Here is a 12,139-nt window from a genome sequence, read left to right on the forward strand (position 1 = left end):
TACAAAATTTTTCGGTCTTTATTTCTTTTATAGCGCAAAAAATAAAAAACCCAGCGGTGATTAAATAGCACCAAAAGAAAGCTCTATTTGTGTGAAAAAAAGGACAAAATTTTCTAATAGATACAGTGTTGTATGACTGAGTAATTGTCATTCAAAATGTGAGCACCAAAAGCTGAAAATTGGTCTGGTTATTAAGGGGGTTTAAGTGCCCAGTGGTCAAGTGGTTAAAGCAAGTTTACAATATTCAAGATTGTTCAGATTATTAGGAGTAGGTTAGAAATACAATAATAAAACGTTGAAATATATGATTTAATACTTTTACATATAGATAACACTTTAATATATACTTGCAATTCCTTTAAAAGTACACCACACAATTTACAATTCAAAGCCTAGTTTGTTTGTTTTTTTAAATGGACGCTAACAAGCATTAAAACAATGCCAAGCGAGCCCAGGAGGGATGGAGTGCTGTCCGTGAGAGAGGGGAGGGACCCGATGACGGCGCCAGCGTGAGCAGATGGGGGCGGTCCTAACGATCAGCTGGAGCAGCGCGAGGGGAAAGGACGCCGAGCTCCATGCATGAAGCCGCCCGGCCCGTACCACCTCATCCCTCCCGCATCTCGACGCACACCGCGGGCATGAGCAGAAGAGTACAACCATAGTGTGGCGGAGCCTTAACGGACCGGCAAGAAATCGCCGATTTCCCCCTCCACCTCCCCGCAAAGTGCGTGATGTACCTACACAAAGAGGAAACGAGATCAGCCATGCTCCAGGAACAGAAGGAAAGATAAATCAAACCAAAGCCTCAAGTTTACCCTGAAGCACTGGAAGACAGCGGAGCCCTAAGTAGACACTTGCTGCTTACCGCCTTCCGGACAAGATTCCCCTTCCTCCCCAGGTATTTATTTTTCTGATTACTATTCACTCTGATTTTTAGTTGCTGAATATTTGTTGAACTTTACCTGATCCTCTCCCTGATTGTCTAAACCTGTTGAATGCCCACGGAACCTGGGCTGGTGAGATCCTGGGGAGTGAAGAGAGGAACAGCAGGGGCTCAGCGAACTGATGCCAGAGGATTACATATTAAAGATCAAGATGTAAAACAGGATCAAACGGAATGTAACTATAAAGGATGTGTAAGAGGTAATATACCTAAAAATCGATGCAGCGGCTCTGAGCACAAAGTACAGTGGTCAAGTGCCGGAAGGCTAAGCGGGTTAAACGTGTGGCCCTTGCCGTGGAATCGCACTGCAATTTTCATCTTGAGAGCGTGTGAAATCGCAGCAAAAGCTATATGGGAGAGTTCACCCCGCTTAAAATCATAGAGCAGGTGAAAACGGATCTGAGGCTGGAGCCTTCAGCGCAGGACAGGTGCCACAACTAAGGAGAGACTGTACAAAGAATTGTCGCCTTTCTTTTTTGTGTGTTGTTTTTTCTGCCCTAATAAACCTGGGGAGGCAAAGGACAAAAGGGGTAAACATGAGGGGAAGAAATCAAAAGGCGAACGATCCAAAAGAGAACCTGAATACAAGCACGATTCAGAAATATCTGAAGGAAACCAGTTTAAAAAGCCCCGGTATAGAAAAAAAACAGCAGGGAGTAAAGGAGAAAAAGAGAGAAGGATCCAAGACAGCAGGGGCCCCGGGAGCTAATTCAGGGGAGGATACGGACCCAGAAATAGATGGTAATTCGCGGGGGCAGAGGGACATCGCCCAAATCCCCACTAAAAGTGAAATGTTGGAAATGTTCGCCAAACTTGAAAACACCATCAAAGTTGAAATCTCAAATGTCAGGATGGATATGGGCCATTTACTGAGGAGAGTGGAAGAGGCAGAGGTACTAACAGGAAAACAGGCCCACGAAATATTAGAACTGCAAACGCAAGTAAAGAAATTGCAAACAGATCAGCGGGACACTTTGTATAAATTGGACGAACAAGAAAACCAGAATAGACGGCAAAATCTGAGGGTCAGAGCATTGCCGGAACAACAGGGAGAAGATCTAGAGGCTAAGATGGGAAAAATTTTTAACCCCATTTTGGGAAAAGCAATAGGAGAGGTCTTAAAGATCGATCGGGTACATAGGGTGAGGAAACCCCTAGGTCTGAGGGAAGAGGTCCCGAGAGACGTAATCATCAAATTCAGCCACTATGACGACAAAGTTAAGATATGGAGCAGGCTTAAGGGGTCGCCCCCGTTAATATACGAAGGGGTCTCTATACAGATCTTCTCTGACCTGTCGGCAGGTACACTGGCCCGGAGGAGACTTTTAAAACCTTTATTAGAACTATTGAGAGCGGCAAATATCAGATACAGTTGGGGATTTCCGGCGGCCCTATTGGTTCAAAGAGATGGACGAACATTCAGATTAAAATTCCTCGATGAGTTGGAGGTTTTCTGTAATAACCTAGGGATCCCAGTACCAACGAATATCAAAGTTCCCTAGTGGATGGACACGGGGGCCTCTGACGGGGGAGTATGACTTTTGGATGGTTATTTTCTTGCATGGTGGCAGGGGGGAGGGGGTGAGAGGGGTGGGAGGTGAGGGTGGCGGAAGGATCAGGTGGGACCCCGGGATATCATACCCCATCTGCGAGGGGACCCCCTGCCTTCTTAGGGGAAGGAGGCAGGGGGGACCCAGACACGGGGGGCCTTAGTCGGAGTCACACCCTAGCGGGAGAAGTCTGCAGAACGGAGGAGATCCTCAGCTGCAGAAAAGAGGCCAGGAATTGGCCAGGGGATGGGAGGGGGGGAGGTCGGGAGGGAGGGATGAGGGAAGGTAGGGATGGGGGGAGGCTAGGGGGGGGGGGAGGTGTCTTGCAGAGTCAACCAAGGTGTCATAGATCACGCCTTTTTCTTTTTTCATCTTATCTGGAAAAATTTAAATGTTAGATGTAAATTTCTTGTCTTATAACGTAAAGGGTCTGAATTCTGTGGGTAAGAGGCACAAATTGTTAAAGGAACTACAGCTGTACAGAGCAGAGGTGGTATTTTTACAGGAGACTCACTTGTCGCAAGACTCAAATATTAAACTATATTCGGCTAACTATCCAAACTGGCTATATGGGGACTCACCGATAAAAAGGGCTAAGGGAGTGGCAATCGGGTTTGAGAAAGGCATAAAGTTTACAGTGACTGACAGGAAGACAGACCCCGACGGCCGTTATATGTTTGTAAAGGGAAAATTAGGGGACAAGATCCTCACCCTAGCAAATGTATATTGCCCCAACAAAAACCCTATAAGATATTTGAAGATAGTGCTGGGGAAGTTAGAGGAATTTAAGATGGGGGATGTGGTCCTTGCAGGAGATTTCAACTTTTGTATGGATCCATCTTGGGATAGTACGTCTTGTGCTAGGGGGTTAAATACGAAGGCTCGGAAGATGATTAAACTATGGCTGAAACAACACCAAATTATGGATGTATGGAGGTTACAGCACGATAAAAAAAAAAAAGATTACACCTTTTTTTCCCACGTACATGGGACGTACTCCCGGTTGGACCACATACTAGTCGACCACAGGTTGTTGGATCTCGTAACAGAATCCAAGATTGGAATAGTTACACTGTCAGATCATGCTCCGGTGTCGGTGAGGATGAGGATACTCGAAACGCAGAGGCTGCCGTTCACGTGGCGCCTGAACGAGAGCCTATTGCAGGACGAGAAAATTGCGGAGGCAGTACTAAGGGAAATAGAATTTTATTTCTCTGTTAACGATACAGAAGAAATTTCGGGTGCCACTCTATGGGAGGCACATAAAGTATATATCAGAGGTATCCTCATCTCCATGGGCACAAGGAAAAAAAAAGAAAGACTAGAAAAAATTGAAAGTCTAAAAGAAGAGGTTTATAAACTAGAACAGGCCCATAAAAAAACAGGGGGGCAACAGCAGAAATATTTCCATCCACTGGTGGCTAAACGAGATGAACTCAAAGATATGATGGAACAGGATTCAAAAAGGACATTGGACAGGAGAACCAGAGAGAGGTACTATCAGGGAAATAAAATAAGTAGACATCTAGCTAGGCAGCTGAAAAGGAAGAGTGGGAATAACTTTATAGATAAAATTCAAGATAAGGATGGGAAGATGACCCACACATCCAGGGAGATATCGGAAGTGTTTAAGCAATACTACGAAGCTCTGTATAACATAAGTCAGAAAGGGGCAAAAGATGTAGGGAAAAAAGAAAAAATTAAGGAATTTCTGAACAAAGTGAAATTACCGACTCTAGACGAGAACGATAGAAGCAACTTAGACAGACCCATTACAGAAGAAGAGATTTACAAGGCGTTGAAAGATACCGCCTCTGGGAAAAGCCCGGGACCAGACGGTTTCACGATTTCGTATTTGAAAAAATACAAAGAGACGCTGGTCCCCAAGCTTTGTAAGCATATGAACGGCTTAGGTAAAGATTTTGCGATGGGAGGTGAGGCCCTGCGGGCTTCTATCACGGTATTGTTAAAGGAGGGTAAGGATAGTACGCTGTGCTCTAGTTACAGGCCAATAGCCTTATTAAACGCTGACACCAAATTATTCGCCAAGGTCTTAGCATCGAGGCTGAAGGACAGGATGTCCGACCTGGTGCACCCGGACCAGGTCGGATTTATCCCTGAGAGGGAAGGTCGGGACAACGGAGTACGCTCGCTGCTCCTGCTACAGGCCTTAAAAACGAATGGGTCCCCAGGACTACTCCTGTCGATAGATGCCGAAAAAGCATTCGACAGGGTAGACTGGGGACTCATGTTTGAAACTCTGAAAGTGATGGGTCTGGGACCAAGACTGATCCAATGGATCAAGGTGTTGTACAATCACCCTCAGGCGTCAGTAAAAGTGAATGGGCTGTCTTCCTCCCTCTTTCAAATGGAGAACGGCACCAGACAGGGGTGTCCGTTGTCCCCTCTTTTATTTGTCCTGTCTATGGAACCTTTATTGGCCTCTATCCGAGAGAACCCAGACATAAAAGGGATCACGGTCGGAGAGGAAGAGCACAAACTCGCAGCTTACGCGGACGATGTGCTGTTCTATATCTCCAACCCAAGGATCACGATTCCGAACTTGTTGAGGCTACTGGAAAAATATGGGGAAGTCTCGAATTTAAAAATAAACCTCAACAAGTCCGAAGTCTTAAATATCAACATTGAAGGACAGGAAAAGATTAGACTCCAGGAGGAATTTAGGTTCCCATGGCGAAAGGAGATCAAATACCTAGGAGTCTACCTCTCCAATACTATCAAGAAAATATATGTTAACAATTACATCCCCCTACTAGAGGAAATAAAAAGAGAATTTAAAAAAATTACAATTAGCCACCTCTCCTGGTTAGGGCGGATCAATGCAGTCAAAATGGTTTTGACCCCAAAGATTCTATATAAGTTCCAAATGCTGCCCATATCGCTCCCCCCAGTTTTCTTCAGGATATTAAAGGGGTTGATTTCAAGGTATATTTGGCAACATAAAAAACCAAGGATAGCCTTCGCGGTACTGAGCAGAGAAAAAAAAAAGGGGGGCCTTGCCGTTCCGGATTTCAAAAAATACTATAACGCGGTAGTACTTACTCGAGTGGTGGAATGGGGAAAAGAGGTAAATAATAAAAGGTGGGTAAAAGTAGAAAAGGCAATGAGTCAAGCACAGTTAGGACGAATTATCTGGAACCCCCCTCAATACAGGACAATAGGGCCAAACACACACGAAATAACACGGATTGCTCTTAGATTATGGGACAGAACACATGCACAAAATAAATGGAGTTATAATTCACCTTTGATTTTTTTAAAAGACAATGATTTTTTTATGCCGGGGAAACAGGAGGTGGGGGGAAACTGGATAATAAATAATAATGCACAAGTAAAAGATATTATTTACAGAGGTAAAATAAACACGTTTCAAGCACTAAGAACGAGCACGGAACTTATGAGTATAGACACTTGGAGGTACCTTCAGTTAAGACACTTTATATTAAAATTGCCCCATCCAATTAGAGGCGAGGAAGACTATAGGCCTCTCAAGCGGCTTTGCCGTAGAGAAAAATCAAAAAATAACATAGGTCGAATATACAAAATTCTATCTGCGGTGGAAGGTCGGGAGGGCCCACCTTACATTAAAAAATGGGAAAGAGAGCTGGGGACTCGATGTTGTACACAGACAATGGAGAAAATAATGAAACTAACACATAGTGCGACGGTTAACCACAAGTTGACGGAATTAAATTATAAGTGCCTCGCAAGGTGGTATGCGACCCCAGACAAACTAGGTAAATTTGTAACCGCGCAATCCCCAGAGTGTTGGCGGGGGTGTAAGACAATAGGAACCATGGCTCACATCTGGTGGGACTGCCCGAATATTAAAAAGTATTGGAAGGAGGTGCTAGAGCTAATAAAAGTTGTTACAAATAAAGACATAGCAGAAGACCCCTGGACTGTATTGTTTCACGGGACCGAAAGCTCTGTGAGACAATATACGTCCTCTTTAATCCCTATACTGCTCAGTTCCGCAAAAAGTCTAATCCCTAAAAAATGGGGGGAGACGGACAGTCCTAAGATACGGGACTGGATACTCAGGGTAAATGAAATACAGAATATAGAACGTTCAGAGGGAGAGGAGGAAGAATGGGTAGCTGATGAGGGGCGTAAGGATAAATGGGTAGCATGGATAAAGTTCAAAAAATCATGGAGGTATGTTGAAGAAATAGTAAAATAAGTCTGGGTAAGATAAACATAGGGTTGGCTAGGGAGGATATTTCTCCAAACCCACTGCAAGGCAGGGAGGGGGGGGGGGGGGTAGAAGAGGGAAAGGAAATGTTTATTTTGTATGTATGTAAAAGATTTTAAGAAAAGAATGAGATATGGATTGAATGTATTTTCATTGTACCCTCTGTCTTATTCTATGTGTAAGGGGAAAAAAAAAATAAAAACTAAATAAAGAATTAAAAAAAAAAAAAAAACAATGCCAAGCAACCACCCATATTGGGCAACAGAAATACATGAGCTCTACAACAAAATGTTAAATAAATTACATAGTTCAAACCTGGAGTTAGGGTATCATCACAAAACTTTATGGTGTCATCATGTTCTGAGCTTTCTGAGATTTCAGACTTCCTCAGCAGTGCAAAAGGCTCTTGCTTCTCAGGAGAGATTATATGATAACCAAAAGAGGGCTAAAATAAAAAAAAAATAATAATGAATAATTAAGGATGAACAACATGGCTGAGTTTTGTAGTGTTGTGGGTAAAGTCAGACGAGCAACTGAGAGACTAGTTCCCCATCAGGTTCAACTTGCGGTTGTCTGTGGGTGGATCAATAACCACTTTCCAGTGCACTAGCACTTTCAAAATCTGCCCACTGCCATCCAAAAGGAAGGCATACCGGTAGGGGAATTAGCCTTTCAAGTCACCATCAGGCTATGTCCACTCAGTGACAATAGGATTTTTATAACGGCTTACCTGTAAAATCCTTTTCTTTTGAGTTATATCACGGAACACAGAGACTCAGTAATTACTGGTGGGTTATAGGGTATCACTGGGCGATTGGACACTGGCACACCCTAGACAGGAAGTTCAATCCACCATATAACCCCTCTCCCTACTGGAGGTACCTCAGTTTTGTAGAAAAGCAATATAAGTATTAGAAGAGGGGAGGGACCTCTGTGTCCCGTGATGTACCTCAAAAGTAAAGGATTTTACAGGTAAGCTATTATAAAAATCCTATTTTCTTTCTCGTACATCATGGGACAGACTCAGTAATTACTGGTGGGATGTCCCAGAGCAATGCTATCTGAGGGGAGGGGAACCACAAAACATAGGGTATACTCAGACCTGTGGACCCTGTACCGCTGCCTGTAGCACACTACGCCCAAAGGCAAAGTCCTCATGCCTTCTCACATCCACCTGATAAAATTTGGTGAATGTATGGATTGATGACCAGGTTGCGGCCTTGCAGATTTGAGCCATGGTTGCTTGGTGATGCACCGCTTACGAAGCACTAATGGCCCTAGTGGAGTGTGCCTTGATCTGAAAAGGCGGAATCTTTTGCTTCAAACCATAAGCTTGAACAATTACTTGTTGAATCCATTTAGCAACGGTAGATTTTGATGCTGCCTGTCCTCTTAGGACCCTCTGGCAATACGAACAAAATATCCATTTTGTGAACCTGAGCCGTCGCTTCCAGATAGGCTTTGACTGCTCTCACTACACCCAAAAAATTTAGTGACTTATCTTCCGTAGAACAGGGATTTGGAAAAAAGGAAGGCAGAATAATATCTTGGTTTAGATGAAAACCTGAGACCACCTGCGGTAGAAAACTAGGAGGAGGGCGTAACACCACTCTATCCTTCTGCATTATCAGATACGGTTCTTTACAAGAGAGGGCCGCTAATTCTGATACTCATCTGGCAGAAGAAATGGCCACCAGAAAAATGAATTTCCTTGTCAACATGTATCGGTTCAAAAGGCCACTTCAGTAAAGCTGACAGAACCAAATTCAAATCCCAGGGATTCAGAGGCACCCTAACTGGAGGATTAAGGCGAATTACCCCTTGTATAAAGCTTCGGACCAAAGAATGTGAAGCAAGTGGACGTTGAAACAGAACCGATAAGGCTGAGACTTGGCCCTTGATTGTACTTAAGGCCAGTTTCATCTCTAACCCATTTTGCAGAAATTCGAGGATTCTGCCTATGACATTTTCTGGGGTGCCAACCCCTAGAATCACACCAGGAGACATATGCGTTCCAGATAAATCATTCAGGAAGCTGGCTTTCTTGCATTAATCAAGGTAGATATCACAGGGCCTGAAAGCCCACGATTCTTCAGAATGTGGGTTTCAACGACCAAACCGTTAAATTTAGCATTTGTAAGGTAGGATGGAATACTGGTCCCTGAGATAGCAGGTCTGGACGGGACAGTAGGGTCCAAGGAAAGCCTACCACCATCTTCACTATTTCTGCGTACCAAGCTCTTCTGGGCCATGCTGGTGCCACCAGAAGCAGACTTTTTCCTGCCTGGTCCTGCAAAGCAATCTTGACAGTAGCAGAATAGGAGGGAATGCATAAATCAATGAAGATGATCAGAATCAATACTGCCGATATGCATGGCACATGTCTTTCTGCCCAGATTAAGATCTGGTTTACATCTTCCTGAGCTGCATGACTCTTGGTGCCCCCTTGGTGATTGACATAAGCCACTGCTGTGGCATTGTCGGACTGGATCCTGACAGGGCAACCTGAGTGTCCAGGCTTTTAGGGCTAGATACGCCACACGGATCTCCAGAATGTTGATGGGTAAGGCCCTCTCGGTCCTGGACCATCTCCCTTAGACAGTCGACTGTTCCAGGACTGCCCCCCAACCCGAAAGACTGGCATCTGTTACCACTGTCCAGGTAACTGGCAAAAAAGGATTTTCCTTTCTGCAGTTTTTTGGGTATCGACCACCAGCTGAGGCTCCGACGCGTTGGAGGGGACAGATGCATCGGAAAATCTAACGCCTGAACCTTCTTGTTCCAGGCCGATAGGATACGGTTTTGCAGTAGCCTTGAATGAGTCTGAGCGTAGGGAACTGCTTCGAATGAAGCCACCATCTTCCCCAACAACCTCATACAAAGACGAATAGAAGGACCCTTCTTTGCCCCGACTACCTAAATCAGTTCTCCTATAGCACTGATCATTGCTTGGGGTAGGAATAGCCTTTGCTGGGCTGTATCTATGACCAGACACAAATACTCTAGTCTTCTTACTGGTTTTAAAGAAGAAGACTTCTCTAAGTTGAGGACCCAACCTAGGCGTTCCAGGTAGTTGATTGTGGTGACCAAATTTTGGTCCAGGCGGGCTACTGACAGGTCTATCAAGAGCAAGTCGTCTAGGTATGCTATTATCGTTATACCTTGGGCCCTTAATCTGGCCAGAGGAGGGGCCAAGATCTTTGTAAACACCCGAGGTACAGTAGCTAGCCCGAAAGGCAGAGCTACGAACTGAAAATGGTGTTTTTCTATTTCGAAACGCAGGAACGTTTGACGAGCAGGGAAAATAGGTACATGCAGGTACGCATCCTTGATGTCCATTGATGCCAGAAGTTCTCCTTGTAGGATGGAGACTACCGATCGGACCGATTCCATGTGAAAGGATAAAAATCGGTTTAGATCTTTGAGATCTAGAATGGGTCTGACATCTCCGTTTGGCTTCGGTACCATGAAAAGGTTTGAATAAAACCCCACTCCGTGCTCTTGCATGGGAACTACCATGATAACTTTTTGCGACAATAGTCACTCCAACGCTAGAAGTAGAGACTTATTTTCTCCGGGTCTCTGGGTACATTTGATCTGAGGAAACGAGAAGAAGGGAATTCTAGTTTGTAACCTAGTTATTGTGGAGACCCCCCATTTGTCCCGAAAATCCTCCTGCCAGAGCCCTGAGAAATTTAGTAGTCTTCTCCCCACTTGAGTGAGCGGGGGCACACCTTCATAAGGAGGTCTTAGCGTTTTGTCTTGAAGACCGTCTCCCCCAGGACTTTTGTCCCTGGGGTTGATTCTGAGTTTTAACCTTAGAGCTTGACGGACGAGGCTGTCGTGACTGCCTGGAGGCTGATGCCCCTGGCACTGGAGAAAGTACCTGTTTAAAGGAGGGACGTTTACTCCTTTTCTTGACTGGTAAAAGGGTGCTTTTCCCACTAGAGATCCTTTGGATATAATTGTCCAAGTCCTCTCCAAACAGTTTTGCACCACGAAAGGGAAATCCAGCCAGGAGTTTCTTACCTGGTGATTCGGCTGACCAATTTTTTCAGCCACAAGATTCTACGCATGTGTACCAATCCAAGCGTAAGGTGAGAGGTCTGAAGGATAGAATCTGATAGCATCAACAGCAAAACACAGAGCCGCTGGAAGGTTAGCTAACCCCCGGGCTTGCTGTTCAGGTAAGGCTTTAAGCAACTGTTTAACATGGTCTCTCAAATATTGAGAGTCCAATTGCTGCCACTGCAGGTTGTGCTACTGAACCTGCCAAGGAGAAAACATTTAATAGGAATTCCATTTTCAGTTGGATCCCTAAGCATCTGAGTTATTGTTGTCAACAGGACAAGTCAGGCTTTTGTTTACGGAGGAAATGGCAGCATCAACTGCCGGTATACCCCACATGTTAGTAAATTTTTCCTCCATAGGATAAAGTGTAGAAAACTTTTTAGGAGGAAAATTTTTTTTTATCTGGGTGATCCCACTCAGAATAGATAAGCTTTTCTAGCAAACCATGAACAGGAAAAGCATGTGCAGTTTGAGGAGATTTCAGTGAACCCAGAGAAGTGTGTTCCTTTTACTGACTCAGGTACGGGTAACAAACGTGTAACGGACCAATCCAGCAAGAATTTGCACCAACATTTTCTCATCCTGAGAAGCTGAAGAGGGCCCTTCTCCACTAGATTCCTCAGAAGTGGAATCAGTTTACTCCCGATCCTCTGAGGGGGATTCCTCTCCTTTATCCCAGAGTTCCTCACTCTGAGGGTCCTGGGTGACAGAGGGGGGCCTAGTGCGTTTTCTTCCACTGAGTGAAGATGCGAATAAGGCCACTAATCTTTCCTCTATACTGTTTATGGTTGAGGAAAAAACCTCCTGTGTAATGTACACAGGGGCTGAAGTGCCAAAAGCAGCTGCAGCCCCTGACCCCGACTTTATTTGCATTTTCAGTATTAATCTATTTTTCACTGTATGCACTTTATTTGGAGTATTTAATCATTTACATCGCACTGGATTGAACATTGCTTGGTTGGCACTGATGCACTTTAGAAGGTGCACATTTGAAGTAATTGGCTCTGAATAGTCACATGTAGTTATTTCTATTATTTTGTGCATTATTTATTGCTATACATTTATTTATCTATTTAATCGATTTATTATTTTTTGTGGAGTGCAACACCACCTTTTTACTTGATATTACACTTTTAGGGGAGGGTTTGCACCCCTGTCTGTTTTGCTGCAACCATAGTTGTTTTCTTGATTAAAGGGAAATGTTGATGTCTCTGGTCTCCTATCAGAGATGTCAACAGAGAAAATGTAAGCATGGGGACTATAAAACGGGGCACATATAATTGTTTGAGAAGAGATTAGAATCGAGGCATTATAAATATAAAAACAATTTATTCAAAAGGGAGTTACAAAACAATATAA

At 44.2% G+C, this 12,139-nt stretch overlaps 1 protein-coding gene across 2 annotated transcripts in view; it reads right to left on the minus strand.

Annotated features, from left to right (window-relative positions):
• Positions 1–12,139, minus strand: part of CEP192 (centrosomal protein 192) — a 341,693-nt gene that overhangs the window by 175,972 nt on the left and 153,582 nt on the right. For both annotated transcript variants that reach the window (XM_077492401.1, XM_077492400.1), the window contains exon 17: positions 7,025–7,154. In XM_077492401.1, the coding sequence (XP_077348527.1) occupies positions 7,025–7,154 (130 nt within the window). The remainder of the gene's footprint in view (positions 1–7,024; positions 7,155–12,139) is intronic.

This window comes from Lithobates pipiens, unplaced genomic scaffold (genome assembly GCF_037356315.1).
Source record: "Lithobates pipiens isolate NorthernLeopardFrog02 unplaced genomic scaffold, aLitPip1_a1.2 Scaffold_19, whole genome shotgun sequence".
NCBI lineage: Eukaryota > Metazoa > Chordata > Amphibia > Anura > Ranidae > Lithobates > Lithobates pipiens.